Consider the following 19750-nt stretch of genomic DNA (forward strand, 5'->3'; position numbering starts at 1 on the left):
CTAGTATTTTATATCATGTTAACAAAGGTAAAATAGTTCAATGGTCCAAGAGCTCTCAGTTGCTGAACTTTGAGGTCCTCTTTGTGGCAATTTTTTCCCCCACTATGACCATATGTGGAAAACGATGGTATGCTATTTTCCAAAAAATTAGCTTAAGGGTTTACAAGGTCGATCCCCTTTTCAGTTCTCAATATTCTGGGGCTAGTAACTAGCCAAATCCCATTCTCCAAGGTCTCTCAAAATTCCTGCTAGAAGGTTATGAGAGAGGTGCAGGTTTGCCCTCCCAAACCAATTTCTCATGGCTCCCTGTGGGGAAGCACTTTATCTCTGTCACCTTGCCCAGGTAAGATGGATAGCTTCAGTGTCCATCAATTTTATGATGCAATAAGCCTTCCTAACTTGCAGATCACTGATTATTTACATTTGAGCTTTTTGTCACCATATTAATTTCTAATTACCCAATATATATACCTACATAGTGAAATCAACCTGTAATAGATATTAGAGATTCAGAACAGGGCTTGCATTAAAACATCTACTCATACCACCTAAAGTGAGTCCCAAAGGATTCACTCTATATTACAAAATGTTTCACTCTAAATTTTCAGAAAATACATCACATTTTTGATGAGCATATTTGAGTCCCTGGAATTGCAGGGATATCAAGCCTCTGGCTAAATGGAAGACATTTTATTTAAACAAATCACATAAATTAATTAGCACATATGGCACAAATGTGGCCCATGGGAGCAGGTTGTTGGGTTGGGGGTTGTAGTTGTAGAATCTGGAAGATGGCCTTACCATGCAGAGGCCAATTGGAGCCCTCAAGTGGCCAATTAAGGGCTACTTAAGGGCCTCCCTGCCACCGCTGGCATTTTACCAATGGTGAGAGGAGCCCTCGGCAACCTGTGGAAACCACCCAGTAAAAGCTAGTGGCCTCTCTGCAGGCTCTAGTGTGTTCCTCCTGACTGGGCACTGTGATCCATGGAGAGTACCATGGAAGCAATGTTGCTACATTGAGTCTATCGTGTTGTGTGGCACAACCACCGTGCCAAGTGGGATAGATTTCGAATAGATCTAGTGACTCAATACTGGGCAACCATGAGGCGCTGTGGGCCATCAGCAGCAGCTGAATTGTACTCAACCACAATCTGTAACCTCATGGTCCGGCATATCCCCCACTCTACCATTATCACCAAGCCAGGGGATTAACCCTGGTTCAATGAAGAGTGCAGGAGGGCATGCCTGAGCAGCACCAGGCACACCTAAAAATGAGATGTCAACCTGGCAAAGCAACAACACAGGACTACTTGCATGCCAAATATCATAAACAGCAAGTGATAGACAGAGCTAAGCAATTCCACTAGCAGCAGATCAGGTCTAAACTCTGCAGTCCTGACACATCCAGTTGTGAATGGTGGTGGACAATTAAACAACTCACTGGAGGAGAAGGCTCCACAAATATTTCCATCCTCAATTATGGGGGAGCCCAGTGTGTCAGTGCAAAAGATAAGGCTGAAGCATTTGCAACAATCTTCAGCCATAAGTGCTGAGTGGATGATCCATCTTGGCCTCCTCTGGAGGTCCCAAGCATCACAGGTGCCAGTCTTCAGCCAATTTGATACACTCCATGCGATATCTAGAAATGGATGGAGGCAATGGGTACTGGGAAGGCTTTGGGCCTCGGCAATATTCCGGCAATCCTACTAAAGACTTGTACTCCTGAACTTGCCATGCCCCTAACCAAGTTGTTCCAGGACAGCTAAAACACTGGCACCTACCCAGCAACGTTGAAAATTGCCCAGGTATGTCCTGTACACAAAAAGCAGGACAAAGCCAACCCGGCCAATTACTGCCCCATCAGTCCACTCAATCATCAGTAAAGTGATGGAAGGGGTCATTAATAGTGCTATCAAGCGGCATTTCCTTAGAAATAACCTGCTCACTGATGCTCAGTTTGGGTTCCACCAGGGCCACTCAGCTTCTGAGCTCATTACAGCCTTGGTCCAAATATGGACCAAAGAGATGAACTCTTAAGGCAAGGTGAGAGTGACTGCTCTTGACATCAAGGCCACATTCAACTGAGTATGGCATCAAGGAGCCCAAGCAAAACTGGAATCAATGGGAATCAAGGGGAAAACTCTCCGCTGGTTGGAGTCATACTTAGCACAAAGGAAGATGGTTGTAGTTGTTAGAGGTCAATCATCTCAGTTCCAGGACATCACTACAGGAGTTCCTCAGGGTAGTGTCCTCGGCCCAGCCATCTTCAGCTGCTTCACCAATGACCTTCCTTCCTTCATAAGGTCAAAAGTGGGGAGGTTCGCTGATGGTTGCACAATGTTCAGCACCATTCGTGGCTCCTTAGATACTGAAGCAGTCCATGTCCAAATGCAGCAAGACCTGGACAATATCCAGGCTTGGGCTGACAACTGGCAAGTAACATTCACGCCACATAAGTGTCAGGCAATGACCATTTCCAACATGAGAGAATCTAACCATCACCCCTTGGCATTCAATGGTATTACCATTGCTGAATCCTCCACTATAAACATCCTGGGGGTTCCCATTGACCAGAAACTGAACTAAACTAGTCATATAAATAGTATGGCTACAGGAGCATGTCAGAAGCTAGGAATCCTGCAGCGAGTAACACACCACCTTACTCCCCAAGCCTGTCCACTATCTACAAGGCACAAGTCAGGAGTATGATGGAATACTCCCCACTTGCCTGGATGAGTGCAGCTCCAACAACACTCAAGAAGCTTGACACCATCCAGGACAAAGCGGCCCACTTGATTGGCACCCCATCCACAAACATTCACTCCCTCTACCACCGTCGCACAGTGGTAGCAGTGTGTACAATCTACAAGATACACTCCAGGTGCTCACCAAGGCTCCTTAGACTGCCAAACCCAAGACCACTACCATCGAGAAGGAGAATGGCAGCAGATACACTACCAGCTGGAAGTTCCCCTCCAAGCCACTCAGCATCCTGACTTGAAAATATATCGCCGGTCCTTCACTGTTACTGGGTCAAAACTCTGGAACTCCTTCCCCAACAGCACTCTGGGTGTACCTAAACCACATGGACTGCTGTGGTTCAGAAAGACAGCTCACTACCACCTTCTCAAGGGCAATTAGGGATGGGTAATAAATGCTGGCTTAGTCAGCGATACCACATCCCATGAATAAATTTTTTTTTAAAAATCTCCCCCCTCAGCCCTCCCCAACAACCTCGGCCAGATGCAGTACCAGCAGGGGCCACCGTTTCCAGTGCTGTGACCCAAGAAATGCCAGCCCTCTGATACACTGGCAACTTTCTGAGACAGAATCTTGTCTCTTCAAGGGATAGGAAGCCAAGTGCCCGTTAGTTAATTGCCCAACGGCCAAAGAAAACATGTCAGACCTCCCAGAAAAGTCAGAGGCGGGGTTCACTATTGGGGCCACCACTGCCTGCATTAGATTCAGCCCTACCTCTGAAGGATCAGTTGGCACCAGCAACTATTGTGTACAAATGTGCTAAGTGATAATGAACAAGTATACTATGTACAGGGTTCTATATCCTTGAGGCATGTGTATGAGCTTTCAATGAAGGATTCACTCCACTTTCCCGATAGACAGCACCTAACACCACTTGATGCCTTCCCACTGATAGAAAGTTACCAACTGGGAACAGTGGACAGATTTTGTCCTTTGTCCCTCATTGTGTGTGGAAGTTTAATTATTATTCAAGGTAGTCGCTTTTGCTTTATGTATTGAGGTTTCAATGCCTGCTGCAATTATTTGCCAATTCTTTTCTCCTTTGATGGAGTTACTAAATTATACTAGGACTGATAAGATCAGGAGTAACACACCCAGAGAACCATGGATGACCAGAGATATTCAGGTTACGATGAGAAGGAAAAGAGAGGCTTTTAGCAGGTACAAGGCAGGCAAATCAGGGGAGGCATTAGTGGAGTACAGAAAGTGCAGGGTGGAGCTTAAGAAAGCAATTAGGAGAGCAAAGAGGAGATATGAGAAAGCTCTGGCTGGTAAAAGTAGGGAAAAGCCCAAGATATTCTATAAGTATACCAATGGGAAGAGGATAACCAGGGAAAGAGTAGGGCCCATAAGGGACCAAGGGGGCAATCAATGGGTGGAGCCAGATGACATCGGTAGAGTGTTGAATGAATACTTCACATCTGTCTTTACCCAAAAGAATGAGGATGAAGGTATCAAACTCAGGGAGAGACACTGCGAGGTTCTTAAGCAAATTGATACAGGGAGTGACAAGGTATTAGAGGTGTTGGCAGGCTTAAAAGTGGACAAATCTCCAGGTCCAGATGATTTGTGTCCCAGACTGCTGAGGGAGGCAAGGGAGGAGATCACAGGGGCTCTGACCCAAATTTTTAATTCCTCTCTGGCCACGGGGAGGTGCCAGAGGACTGGAGAACAGCTAACTGTTTAAGAAGGGTTGTAGAGATAAGCCAGGGAACTACAGGCCAGTGAGTCTCACATCAGTGGTAGGGAAACTATTGGAGAAAATTCTGAAGGAGAGAATCTATCTCCACTTGGAGAGGCAAGGTTTGATCAGGGATAGTCAGCATGGCTTTGTCAGAGGGAGGTCATGCCTAACAAATTTGACTGAATTTTTTGAGGAGGTGACCAGGTGTGTAGATGAGGGTAGTGCAGTTGATGTAGTTTATATGGATTTCAGCAAAGCCTTTGACAAGGTCCCACATGGGAGACTTATAAAGAAGGCAAATACACATGGGATACAGGGTAATTTGATAAGGTGGATTCAAAATTGGCTTAGTTGTAGGAGACAGAGGGTGATGACAGAAGGATGCTTTAGTGACTGGAAGCCAGTGTCCAGTGGCATACCACAGGGATTTGTGCTGGATCCCCTGTTATTTGTCATTTATATAAACGACATAGATGACAATGTAGGGGGGTAGGATTAATAAGTTTGCGGATGACACAAAGATTAACCGGGTGGTTAACAGTGAGGTTGAATGTCTTGGGCTACAGGCAGATATGGACGGGCTGGTCAAATGGGCAGATAAGTGGCAGATGGAATTTAACCCTGAAAAGTGAGAGGTGATACACTTTGGAAGGAGTAATTTGACAAGGAAGTATTCAATGAATGGTATGACACCAGGAAGTTCTGAGGAACAAAAGAACCTTGGCGTGTGTGTCCATTGATCTATGAAGGCAGTTATGAATGTTAGTGGGGTGGTGAAAAAGGCATATGGGACACTTGCCTTTATCAATCGAGGCAAAAGTAGGGAGGTAATGTTGGAGTTGTACAGAACCTTGACGAGGCCACAGCTGGAGTAGTGTGTGCAGTTCTGGTCGCCACATGATAGGAAGGATGTGATTGCACTGGAGGGGATGCAGAGGAGATTCACCAGGATGTTGCCTGGGATGGAACATTTAAGTTATGAAGAGACATACTTGGGTTGTTTTCGTTGGAGCAGAGAAGACTAAGGGGTAACCTGATAGAGGTGTACAAGATTATGAGGGGCATGGACAGGGTGGATGGGGAGTTGTTCCCCTTAGTTGAAGGGTCAATCACAAGGGGACATAAGTTCAAGGTGAGGGGCAGGAGGTTTGGGGGGGGGATGTGAGGAAAATCTTTTTTACCCAGAGGGTGGTGACAGCCTGGAATGCGCTGCCTGGGAGGGTGGTGGAGGCAGGTTACCTCACATCCTTTAAAAAGTATCTGAATGAGCACTTGGCACGTCATAACATTCAAGGCTATGGGCCAAGTGTTGGTAAATGGGATTAGGTAGGTAGGTCAGGTGTTTCTCACGTGTCGGTGCAGACTCAATGGGCCGAAGGGTCTCTTCTGCACTCTGTGATTCTGTGAAAAGAGGGGATCACAGCCAAGCCTGATCCTATTCTCATCCAACATTCAAAGAGGCAGATTTTCCAACAAGAGTCACTGGATAATGATCAGGAATGGGAACCTTAGCTGAAAATATAACTAGCCACCCTACTTGGCTATACTTTCCACCTACATGCCCCACCAAATCAGCACCGTGATAATGTGGCACTTATCAATAAGTCATACTTTGCTCTCTGCTCTGCTAGTACCTTCTGCAATTTAAAGTACCTCATGCTGTTCACCCTTCTTACCTCTCCCCACTTGAGTTTCTTCCTGAGATGTGCATTTCTTCCTCGGCTTCACAATGAGTGACTTTTCATCCTTGCTGATTTAAATCACCATCTCAGTACTCCTTGTCCCCTTCTCCCTACTTCTGTAATCTCTACTAAACTCTCAGTTCCTCTCACTTACTTTGTGTATTCCCTCCCCTCCTTTTGCCTCAGCATTGTCAGCTATGCATTAAGCCCTATGCTTTGTACTCCTTCCTTAAACCCCTTTGAAGTCGCACCCCCTTAAAAGCCAATTCTTCCCCTCCTAATATCTCCTTTGGCTTCGTGCTCACTTTATTGAATTTGCCTCTGTCATGCATTTTGGGACACTCTTACATTAAAAAATGATGCATGTTGTTAATCTTCCTCGCATTAGCTCAGGGAGCCTAGATCAACTGTGGCTGCAGGTGGGAATAGCTAGCTCAGCACAGACACGGAATCATAAATCCTTTCAGTTCAGTTACACATTGTCTTTGCCACCTACTCAAGAGATAAGTCCTTGTGCCATTTGACTGTGAACATTTCAAAGTTGAATTCATTGTTGCTACGCTCTGGAGTTTGTTAAAAAAGAAAATGATTTCCATTTATATAGTACCTTATCAGATGTTTCAAATGTAAGGAAGTGAAGAACTGCAATTGTATGTAGTAAATGCTGCAGTCATTTTGAATTCAAGATCTCAAAAATAGCAATTAAATGTATGACCATTTATGTTTTTGATACTGCTAATTACAAGAACAATGTTGACCAAGACACAGATAATACCTTACTTTTTTTTTCTAATACTACTGTGGGGTAAGTAGATGTCATTAAAATTAGAAGCATTGCCTCTAATGTTTTAACTAGTTTCCTGTTTTGCTACAAATAAATATTTTTAAGTTGACTGAAGAGTTTGCTGAAGGCTCGGGCTGCTCAAAATTTTGTGCGAAATACTGGATGGAGTTCAAAACAAAACAGTTATTAAAAATGTTTAACAAGCCAGTCACGAATATCAGAAGTAATCATCCTGAGATTTGTTCATGGTAAGAATACAATTTTACCACAGAAACTTTACATAAATCTTAATATTATTAAAAGTTTCACATATCCACAAACATCCTATTAAGTTTTATATTATAAATTCATACATTTGCATTTAAAAACTGCACAGTGCCACCACTAGCAGAAATGTGCTATGGCAATGAGATAAATTTGCACATGCAGTTTCCATTTTAAAATGTGGGGATAGGAATTTTCATCAAGTCTACAACACAGAAATGGGCCGCACATCTCAACTGGTCTATGTTGGCATTTTTGCCCCACGATTTCTATTTATAGTGGAAATTTGCACATGGGTCCAATTATTTCCCATTCTCCAATGCCACTTCACCTGCACACTACACTTGATCTTAAGTCCTCCATGCAATGCCAAAGCAAATTGACTAACGTTTAATTAGAGCAGTATAAATCAAAGTTTGCTTCCAGCCTATTTTAATTACATGCCATCATATACTGTGCTTTTGATGAGTGACATGTTATCCATTGTTTCAACACAAATAAGTCTACTTAATGATAGCAATAATTTGCAAACATCACTGGAAGGATTCAATCTTTTTTGAACTGCCTTTTACAAAATTCTTTCAAGGGATGTGAGCATTGCTGGCAAGGCCAGCATTTGTTTCTCATCTCTGATTGTCTTGACAAGGTGGTGGTGTGCTGCCTTCTTGAACTGCTGCAGTCCATGTGGTGTGGGTACACCAGTGCTGTTAAGAAGGAAGTTCGAGGACTTTGACCCAGCGACAGTGAAGGAACGACGATGTACTTCCAAGCTAGGATGGTGAGTGTCTTGGAGGTGGTCATGTTGACATACGCTTGCTGCCCTTATCCTTCTAGATGGTAGAAGTTGCAGGTTTGGAAGGTGCTGTCAAAGCAGCCTTGATGAGTTGCTATAGTGCACCTTTTGATGGCACACACTGATGCCATTGTGTGTTGGTGGTGTAGGGAGTGAATGTTCAAGGTGGAGAATGGGTTGCCGATCAAGTGGGCTGCTTTGTTCTGGATGGTGTTGAACTTCTCAAGAGTTGATGGAATCGCACTCATCCACACTTCTTCGTCTTCCATCACACTTGTGCCTCGTGGACAGTCTTTGGGGAGTCAGGAAATGAGTTACTAGCCACAGAATTCCCAACCTCTGACCTAATTTTGTTTTGGAAATGTGGCCGCAAAGGTTTCCGAGTGCATTTTAATACAAATAACTCACCTTTTGAGAGTTTGTGAAGAAAATAAAAAAGCCTGCAGAGAAGTCTGGAACATTCTGAAAAGTGTAAAGTGTCTTCACACCTTTGAACATATAGGTGCTGTATCGTAATGTAGATGTGTTTTTAATGTAACAATTCATCATAGGGATCTGTCATTTAAAATATCCTGTCAGCTTGTGCTGTCACCTTTTCTATTGTAATTTAAGTGGCTCTGGCTGAAAAAAAAATTGTGGTTTTGACAATTGAAAAACATCTAATCACCTGCTCCCTTAAATTGATTGACAGACACTCTGTTTTGAAATTGAACTGGAAATGAGCACCTTCTGTTTTTTTCCTTCCTAGAGAAGTCAATTGTTTGGACAGCTGTGACCATTAACAATGCTTGGTTGAGATTTAAGTGCTAATGGGTTTCGTCACAGTAGGTGTTCCATTCATCTGAGAATGAATGACAGTTTCAAGAGGTTATAATAACAGACTGTCCCTCTGATGCACTTTTAGGTTTATTGGCTTAAGCTAATAGGATTACATGTATCTCATTTTTTTTCACATGGAGGAATTCATTTTTTCCTTAGAATCAATGATATGGAGTCATTCATTAGATGGTGATTTCTATTTCCCTTCCCTAAGAAATGTAAAATATTTTCCAATGATGTTGTATGAAATCTGAGGACATAGTGCATACTGTGTGAATGGCTATGGAGGATACATGGGGAGCATGGAGTGATCGGAGAGGGCATGGAGGATACATGGGGACACAGAGATGGCATGGATAATCCGAGGGGGACATAGGTTGGCATAGAGAGTGGGTGGGGGGTTGCAAGGCAGGCAAAGGGTGAGGTTGAGGGGGCCTTTAAACATTGTTAGGAGCTGGGATACAGTGTTGAAGAATAAAAGCGGGCCACACTCCTTACGCACTCCAGCATGGCTTTCAAACTGCACTGCGAACCTGACCCCAGTATAAAAAGAGAAAAATGCCATTTGAAGTCACATATGTGCAGTTTGCAAAACACAAATGTTTGCTGGTTAGGTTTTTCCAAGCCCAGAGGAAGATTCAACCTCAACTATTCAATGGACTATCTGACACTAGATAAGTGTATTTGAGATAGGTATCTTGAAAAGGTGGAAATGAACAAGGGTATCCAATAATTGATAGGACATGAATGTATATTTTGGAAGGAGCAGGGTGGCAGCATGCATTCCATGGAATGGGACACTGACAAATATTTAAATTGGAGAAGGTGGGGGAGAAATAAGATGAAGACTCGGCAGACTCAGTTGTTCTTATCCAGAAGTAGCAAATGTACATTCCTTTAAAACAACGGTTTCATTTTGATGAATACAACGGTGTCAAAAAAAGTCACCCTGTAATTAAACAAATCTACAGAATAGAGAGAAAAAAATATTACCAGATAAAGATGATCAAATATTAAGGAAGCTTTATCCATTTGTCCTAAAATGATCAGCATTTCATTATCAATAAATCCTTTGTACTCTTTCAGATTGCAGTTCATCTGCTGTTCCAACTCATTTCGAATCTGTCAACAAAAAAATCTTCAGTAGCATGCATAATGCAATAATTATTATACATTTTTTTAGTAAAATTTTTTAGTCCTATTTTCTCTATCTCAATAAGATGGACTCTTCTTGGTATGTGACGCCATAGAGAGTGACAGTTCCCTGAAGACTAGTTCAAGTAGCAAATCTTTGTGTCCGAATGTCAACCAAACTATTTAGAGTAAAGGGCATCTTAACTGAACCTGATACAGCCTTTGCCGGATTTTCAAGTATGTATTGGAATCTGACTGATTTTGCACCCTGCCTTTGTTTAGGGTAGCAAGGTAAACTGCAATGCTCAACTGCTTCTGTGGCTGAGATCAACTAACACAGCATAGACCAGGAATTAGACTTAGATCTTTATGTCTATGTGCTGCAGTGGATGACATCATAATACTAGGCTCTCAGGTGATTTATATGACAATTTTTAAGTCAGTAAAATATGTATTCTTTGTTCCAATTCCAAGATTACTCTTCACCTAGAACCAAGACGTTTATAGCACAAAAGGTGACCAATGCAGCCAATCATGTCTATCAGTTCTTTGCTGGGGCAATCCCAAACCAATCACATTACCCTACTCTCTCCTCATAGTTCTGCCTCTTCCTCCATTTCAAATGTTTATCTGCTGTTCTCTTGAAAGAGACAAACATCTCTCTCAACGATATAACTTGGGAAGCATTCCTTGTCCTAACAAATCGATGCTAAAACATCTCCTAACTTCTGTCTTCACTGGGGAGGTGATAGCGTAGTGGTATTATCACTGGAGTAGTAATTCAGAGACCGAGGGTAATGCTCTGGGCACCCGGGTTCGAATCCCACCACGGCAGGTGGTGGAATTTGAATTCAATAAAAAAATCTGGAATTATTGATTGTTGTAAAAACCCATCTGGTTCAAATCTGGCCTACATGTGGCTCCAGACCCTCAGCAATGTGATTGACTCTTAAATGCCCTCTGAAATGGCCTAGCAAGCCACTTAGTTGTACCAAACTGCTACAAAGCCACGCAATGAGACCGGATGGAGCACCTGGCATCGACCTAGGCACAAGAAACGACAACTGCAATCTCAGCCATGTCGATCTTACAAAGTCCTCCTCACTAACATCTGGGGGCTAGTGCCAAAATTGGGAGAGCTGTCTCACAGACTAGTCAAGCAGCCTGACATAGTCATCCTCACGGAATCATACCTTACAGATAATGTCCCAGACACCACCATCACCATCCCTGGTATGTCCTGTTCCGGCAGAGGTGGCAGCACAGTGGTATACAGTTGGGAGGGAGTTGCCCTGGAAGTCCTCAACATCAACTCCAGATCCCATGAAGTGTCATGGCATCAGGTTGAACAAGGGCAAGGAAACCTCCTGCTGATTACCGTGTACCGCCCTCCCTCAGCTGATGAATCAGTGCTCCTCCATGTTGAACACCAGTTGGAGGAAGCACTGAGGGCGGCAAGGGCACATAATGTACTCTGGGTGGGGACTTCACTGTCCGTTACCAAGAGTGGCTCGGTAGTATCACTACTGACCAGGCTGGCCGAGTCCTAAAGGGCATAGCTGCTAGACCGGGTCTGCAGCAGATGGTGAGGGAACCAACAAGAGGGAAAAACATACTTGACCTCATCCTCACCAACCTGCCTGCTGCAGATACTGTATCGGTAGGAGAGACCACTGCACAGTTGTTGTGGAGACAAAATCCCACCATTCACATTGAGGATACCCTCCATCGTGTTGTGTGGCACTACCATCATGCTAAATGGGATAGATAGCAACTCAAGACTGGGCCTCCATGAGGCGCTGTGGGCCATCAGCAGCAGAATTGCAAACAACCACAATCTGTAACCTCATGACCCAGCATATCCCCCACTCTAGCATTACCACCAAGCCTGGGTATCAACCCTTGTTCAATAAAGTGTGCAGGACTGCATGCCAGGAGCATCACCAGGCATACCTAAAAATGAGATGTCAAACTGGTGAAGCTATAACACAGGACTACTTGCGTGCCAAACAGCATAAGCAGCAAGTGATGTTCAGAGATAAGCGATCCCACAACCATTGGATCAGATCTAAGCTCTGCAGTCCTGCCACATCCAGTCGTGAATGGTGGTGGACAATTAAACAACTCTTTGGAGGAGGAGGTTCCACAAATATCCCCATGCTCACTGGTGGTGGAGCCCAGCACATCAGTGCAAAAGATAAGGCTGAAGCATTTGCTACAATCTGCAGCCAGAAGTGCCAACTGGATGATCCATCTCGGCCTCCACTGGAGGTTCCCAGTATCATAGAATACAGTCTTCAGCCAATGTGATTCATTCCAATTGATATCAAGAAACGGCTTAAGGCACTGGATACTGCAAAGGCTATGGGCTCTGACAATATTCTGGCATTAGTACTGAAGACCTGTGCTCCAGAACTTGCCACGTACCTAGCCAAGCTGTTCCAGTACAGCTACAACACTGGCATCTACCCAGCCATGTGGAAAATTGCCCAGGTATATCCTGTACACAAAAAGCAGAACAATTCCAACCTGGCCAATTAGCACTCCATCTGGCTACTCTCCATCGTCAGTAAAATAATGGAAGGGGTCATCAACATTTGCTATCAAGTGGCACTTGCTTTGCAATAACCTGCTCGCTAACGCCCAGTTTGGGTTCTGCCAGAGCCACTCAGCTCCTGACTTCATTACAGCCCAGGTTCAAACATGGACAAAAGAGCTGAACTCCCAAGGTGAGGTGAGAGTCACTGCCCTTGACATCAAGGCCGCATTTGACAGCATGTGGCATCAAGGAGCCCTAGCACAACTGGAGTCAATGGGAATCAGGGGGGAAAGCTCTCCGCTGGTTGGAGTCATTCCTAGCACAAATGAAGATGGTTGTGGTTGTTGGAGGTCAGTAATCTTTTTTATAAAAGTAATAGGAGCAGAAATTAGGCCAATTGGCCCATCGAGTCTGCTCCGCTATTCAATCATGGCTGATAAGTTTCTCAACCCCATTCTCCCTTCTTCTCCCCGTAACCTTTGATCCCCTTACCAATCAAGAACCTATCTATCTTGGTCTTAAATACACTCAATGACCTGGCCTCCACAGCCTTCTGTGGCAATGAATTCCATAGATTCACCACTCTCTGGCTTAAGAAGTTTCTCCTCATCTCTGTTCTAAAAGGTCTTCCCTTTACTCTGAGGCTGTGCCCTCGGGTCCTAGTCTCTCCTACTAATGGAAACATCTTCTTCACGTCCACTCTATCCAGGCCTTTCAGTATTCTGTAAGTTTCAATCAGATCCCCCCTCATCCTTCTAAACTCCATCGAGTATAGACCCAGAGTCCTCAAATGTTCCTCATATGTTAAGCCTTTCATTCCTGGGATCATTCTCGTGAACCTCCTCTGGACCCTCTCCAGGGCCAGCACATCCTTCCTGAGATACGGGGCCCAAAATTGCTCACAATATTCTAAATGTGGTCTGACCAGAGCCTTATAAAGCCTCAGCAGCACATCCCGACTTTTATATTTTAGTCCTCTCGAAATAAATGCCAACATTGCATTTGCCTTCCTAACTACCGATCAACCTGCAAGTTAACCTTAAGAGAATCCTGGACTAGGACTCCCAAGTCCCTTTGCACTGCAGATTTCTGAATTCTCTCCCCATTTAGAAAATAGACCATGCCTCTATTCTTCCTACCAAAGTGCATGACCTCACACTTCCCCACGTTATATTCCATCTGCCACTTCTTTGCCCATTCTCCTAACCTGTCCAAATCCTTCTGCAGCCTCCCCGCCTCCTCAATACTACCTGTCCCTCCACCTATCTTTGTATCATCTGCAAACTTAGCCAGGATGCCCTCAGTTCCTTCATCTAGATCATTAATGTATAAAGTGAAAAGTTGTGGTCCCAACACTGACCCCTGCGGAACTCCAATAGTCACCGGCCGCCATCCTGAGAAGGACCCCCTTATCCCCACTCTCCGCCTCCTGCCAGACAGCCAATCTTCTATCCATGCTAGTACCTTGTCTTTAACACCATGGGCTCTTATCTTACTGAGCAGCCTCCTGTGCGGCAACTTGTCAAAGGCCTTCTGGAAGTCCAAGTAGATAACATCCATTGGCTCTCCTTTGTCTAACCTACTTGTTACCTCCTCAAAGAATTCTAACAGATTTGTCAGGCATGACCTCCCCTTGATGAAACCATGCTGACTTTGCCTGATTTTACCATGCACTTCCAAGTATTCTGAAATCTCATCCTTAATAATGGACTCTAAAATCTTACCAACGACCGAGGTCAGGCTAATCGGCCTGTAATTTCCCGTCTTTTACCTCACTCCCTTCTTAAACAGAGAGGTTACAGTAGCAATTTTCCAGTCCTCTGGGACCCTCCCTGACTCCAGTGATTCCTGAAAGATCACCACTAACGCCTCCACTATCTCTTCAGCTATCTCCTTCAGAACTCTGGGGTGTAATCCATCTAGCCCAGGTGATTTATCCACCTTCACACCTTTCAGTTTTCCTAGCACCTTCTCCTTGGTAATGGCCACCATACTCACCTCTGCCCCCCCGATTCTCTTGAACTTTGGGGATGTCACTCGTGTCTTCCACTGTGAAGACTGACGCAAAGTACCTATTCAGTTCCTCCACCATTTCTTTGTTCCCCCTACTACTTCTGCAGCGTCATTTTCCAGCGGCCCAATGTCCACTTTTGCCTCTCTCTTACCCTTTATATATCTAAAAAACTCTTGCAATCTTCTTTTATATTACTGGCTAGTTTACCCTCATATTTAATCTTCTCCCTCCTTATTTCTTTTTTAGTTGTCCTCTGTTGGTCTTTGTAGGCTTCCCAATCCCCTGGTTTCCCACTGCTCTTCGCCGCATTGTATGCTTTCTCTTTAGCTTTTATGCTGTTCCTCACTTCCCTTGTCAGCCATGGTTGCCTCGTCCTCCCTTTAGTATGCTTCTTCTTCCTAGGGATGAATTTTGCTGTGTCTCCCAAATTACTCCCAGAAACTCCTGCCATTGCTGTTCCACTGTCTTTCCTGCTAGGCTCATCTCCCAGTCAATTCTGGCCAGCTCCTCCCTCATGCCTCTGTAGTTGCCTTTATTCAACTGTAATACCGTTACATCTGATTCCAGCTTTTTCCTTTCAAATTGCAGGGTAAATTCTATCATATTATGGTCACTTCCTCCTAAGGGTTCCTTCCTTCACCTTAAGCTCCCTTATCAAATCTGCCTCATTACACATCACTAAATCTAGAATTGCCTGTTCCCTAGTGGGCTCCACCACAAGCTGCTCCAAAAAGCCATCTCATAGACATTCCACAAATCCCTTTTCTTGGAATCCACTACCAACCTGATTTTCCCAGTCTACCTGCATATTGAAATCCCCCATGATCACTGTAACCTTGTCTTTCTTACACATCTTTTCTATCTCCTGGTGTATCTTGTGCCCCACATCCTGACTGCTGTTCGGAGGCCTGTACATAACTCCCATTATGGTTTTTTTACCTTTGCAGTTCCTCAACTCTCCCTACACAGATTCTACATCATCTGACCCTACATCATTTCTTGCTATCGATTTAATTTCATTACTTACTAACAAAGCAACCCCACTCCCTCTGCCAACCTGCCTATCTTTTCGATAGGATGTATATCCTTGGATATTTAGCTCCCAGTACTGATCCCCTTGCAGCCATGTCTCCGTAATGCCCACCACATCATACCTGCCAATTTCAATCTGCGCCACAAGCTCATTTACCTTATTTCGTATACTGCGTGCATTCAGATACAACACCTTCAGTCCTGTATTTCCTGTCCTCTTTCTCATTGTCATCCCTTTATCTGATGTGCTTGAAGTTAGATTCCTAGCCCTTTCCAAACACACTGTCCTATTTTGTGTTCTGGAGACTTTAATAGCCTCTCCTGGGCTCTCCTTTCTTCTCAGTTTTTTCATAATTTTCCATTAAGTTGAATCCACCCCCCCACACGCTAACCTGCTGCTTTGTTTCCCATTAGTCATGATTCTTGGAGTTTTACCCTTCTCTCACCCCCCCACTTTCTAGTTTAAAGTCCTGTTGACCACCCTATTTACCCTTTTCACTAGAACATTGGTCCCAGATCGGTTCAGGTGGAGACCGTCCCAACGGTACAGATCCCTCCTGTTCCAATACTGATGCCAGTGCCCCACGAAATGGAACCCCTCTTTCCCGCACCACTCCTTTAGCCACGTGTTTATTTCCCTTATTCTCGCGTCCCTATGCCAATTTGCATGTGGCTCGGGTAGTAATCCGGAGAATATAACCCTTGAGGACCTGTTCTTTAATTTAGTTCCTAGTTCCTGATAATCCCCAAACAGGTCGTCTTTCCTAGTCTTACCTATGTTATTTGTCCCGACGTGGACCACAACAACTGGATCCTCCCCCTCCCCCTCTCTCTCCAATATCCTTTCAAGCCGGTCAGAGATGTCCCTCACCCTGGCATCGGGCAGGCAACATACCATGCGGGACTCTCGATCCTGCTTACAAAGGAAGCTATCAATTCCCCTAATTATAGAATTTCCTACAACTACCACTTGTCTTTTTGCTCCCCCCTCTTGAATTGCCTCCTGTGCCACGGTGCCATGGTCAGCTGGCTCATCCTCCCTAAAGCCCTCTTCCTCATCCACACAGGGAGCAAGTACCTCGTACCTGTTGGACAAGCTCAAGAGCTAAGGCTCCTCTGTTCCTGAACACAGGATCCCTCTACCTGCCTCACTTGCAGTCACACCCTGCTGACCCTGACCACTGACCGGACTTGAGGTACTTAATCTACCGGGTGTGACCGCCTCCTGATACAAAGCGTCCAGGTAACTCTCCCCCTCCCGGATGTGCCGCAGCGTCTGGAGCTCGGACTCCAGCTCATCAATTCTGAGCCGGAGTTCCTCCAGCAACCAACACTTGCTGCAGATGTGGTCACTGCGGCGCGCAATGGGATCTGCCAGCTCCCACATCATACAGCTACAGCACATCACCTGCCCAGCCATCTCTACTTAGATAATTAATTTATTACTTAGCTTTGCAGTGTTTTTTTTCCAAATTTGGTGCAGATTTCTTACCAAGCAATCAGGTCACAACTTTCCTGTGACGTCACTTTTTCAGTTTTGGCTTCAGTTACTCTGTGCCCCGAGGTCACCGCTCCGGTGCTCCTCCCTCCGAGTCTGCTCCATAGAGACAAGGCCGCGAATCCCCGAGGTAAGCTAGATTTATACTCACCGCTCCGGTGCTCCTCCCTCCGAGTCTGCTCCCAGGATTACTCACCAATCAGCTGCTTTTTCTTTAACATCCACTTTCAGAAGCGTGTCCCTCGCAAGTCTGGTGCACTCCTCAAGGCACTGCCTCTTTCTCTCTTTTTTTTTAGGTTTGAGGAGGAGGGAGGGATGGAAACACTACAGCAATGTAATGTTTGGGGCTATTCCGTTCTTTGACAATGGGTCCTCCTCGATTCCCTCCTGAGTCGCGGTGGCTGCGATGACTTCTTCCAGAATGCTTCAATCACTTCTCACCAGCGCCCTCTGTTGGATGCCCTTCCTCCTGTTGAGTGTAACAGTCCTTCTCCTCTGTTCCCTCCTGAGTCGCGGAGGCTGCAATGACTTCTCCCAGAATGCTTCAGTCACTTCTCACCAGCGCCCTCTGTTGGATCCCAGGTCTCAGCTCCAGGGCATCACCGCAGGAGTTTCTCAGGGTAGTGCCCTTGGCCCAGCCATTTTCAGCTGCTTCATCAATGACCTTCCTTCCATCAAGGTCAGAAGTGAGGATGTTTGCTGATGATTGCACGATGTTCAGCACCATTCACAACTCCTCAGATACTGAAGCAGTCCATGTCCAAATACAGCCAGACCTGGACAATATCCAGGCTTGGGCTGACAAGTGGCAAGTAACATTCACACAACAGAAGTGACAGGCAGTGACCATCTCCAGTAAGAGAGAATCCAACCATCGCCTCTTGATGTTCAAGCATTACCATCACTGAAACCCCAATATCAACATCCCGGACGGGGGATTACCATTGACCAGAAACTGAACTGGACTAGCCATATAAATACTGTGGCTACAAGAGGCTAGGAATCCTGCGATGAGTAACTTGCCTCCTGACTCCTCAAAGCCTGTCCACCATATACAAGGCACGAGTCAGGAGTATGATGGAATACTCCCCACTTGCCTGAATAAGTGCAGCTCCAACAACACTTAAGAAGTTTGAAACCGTCCAGGACAAAGCAGCCTGCTTGATTGGCACCACATCCACAAACATTCACTCCCTCCACCACTAACGCACAGTAGCAGCAGTGTGTACCAAAAATAAGATGCACTGCAGGAATTCACCAAGGCTCCTTAGACAGCACCTTCCAAACCCACGACCATTACCATCTCGAAGGACAAGGGCAGCAGATAAATGGGAACACCACCACCTGGAAGCTCCCCTCCAAGTCACTCAACATCCTGACTTGGAAATATATCGCCATTCCTTCACTGTTGCTGGCTCACAATCCTGGAACTCCCTTCCTAACAGCACTGTGGGTGTACCTACGCCATATGGACTGCAGCGGTTCAAGAAGGCAGCTCACCACCACCTTCTCAAGGGCAATAAGGGATGGGCAATAAATACTGGTCCAGCCAGCGACGCCCACATCCCGTGAACAAATTTTTAAAAAAATCAAGTCTATAATGGGACTCCCAAAGCTGTACACAATATTCTAAGTTGGGCTAAGCATTGCCTTTCAGAAATGGAATACATGCCTTTTTGCTATTTATAAAACCCAAAATGCCAATGTTGTTTGTCTGATGTTGCTTTATCTACCTGTACCTTTAAGCAAACCACCAACCTGCCTGTTCCCATGCAGGTATCCTAATTCAAGCACCAACAACAGTGCTTTGTGACTGGGTTGCAAAGGGCTGAACAGGATTAATGTAGGTAGGATCATTCCCCTATTTTCGGTTTCTGGCTATAGACATATACTCCAGATATACTCTTGTCTTTCTTTGCTGAAGTAATCAATGATTCTTCTATGTACAGGTAGAAACAAAATAAAATGCTGGAAATCTTAAAGAAAAGCTGAAAATACTAGAAATAGCATGGCAATCACCATCCAAAAAGGACAGACTCATGTTTTAAGTGTACACCTTTATGGCAAAGCATGAATTTATATTTTCCTTTGTTTAAATGCTGGCTAATTATATTTTGATTGTTAGAAGAAATCACACATTTACTTTATTAACATGGATTAATGGACTGCAAAATCAGTGCATTTGTTAAGGTGCAAGCACAAAACAACTGTTTAGGGGGAGTCGTTAAGTATAAATTGCTCTTCCTAAAGTCATTTTTGTAAATCATTGATAGAAAACTTGTTACTCACAAGTAACATTTCCACAATTTGACGCATGATATTTGTTTAGCACAACTGCAAACTTACTTCTTTAGAAGTGACATTTTCCAAATCTTTGCTCATCATTATGTATCTTAGTCTGTTTCTTATTAATTGTTCGGTTAGTTCATTCTCTGTTGGTCTGTTAAAAAAAAGTCCACAAGTACATTTATTTCAAAGTTCATTTGTCTTACCTGACTAAGAAAATCCAAACTCCTAACCAAAAACAAAAGAGGGTAAGTGTGACACTGGTGTCGTACCAAGCTGCGTTTCTAGTTTCAATCTTATCCAATGCCAAATGAGGTTTTTTCAGCCAGGGTTAGAAATGGACTGCAACAATTACTGGTGTATTGGCAAATCAGATAGCATTCCCACTCATTAATGTTATCTAAGAGCTATGCGCTGAATGTGCTGATTTGGCAGCGATTCTCTCCACGGTTGAAATGCCT

At 44.6% G+C, this 19750-nt stretch overlaps 1 protein-coding gene across 1 annotated transcript in view; it reads right to left on the reverse strand.

Moving 5' to 3' along the window:
* The window catches only part of LOC144687862 (protein phosphatase Slingshot homolog 1-like), a 123106-nt gene that overhangs the window by 39230 nt on the left and 64126 nt on the right, over positions 1 to 19750 (reverse strand). The window contains exons 9-10 of the mRNA XM_078554412.1: positions 19350 to 19443; positions 9780 to 9908 (exon numbers count right to left, since the gene is read on the reverse strand). Coding sequence (XP_078410538.1) covers positions 9780 to 9908; positions 19350 to 19443 — 223 coding nt within the window. The remainder of the gene's footprint in view (positions 1 to 9779; positions 9909 to 19349; positions 19444 to 19750) is intronic.

This window comes from Cetorhinus maximus, chromosome 12 (genome assembly GCF_964194155.1).
Source record: "Cetorhinus maximus chromosome 12, sCetMax3.hap1.1, whole genome shotgun sequence".
NCBI lineage: Eukaryota > Metazoa > Chordata > Chondrichthyes > Lamniformes > Cetorhinidae > Cetorhinus > Cetorhinus maximus.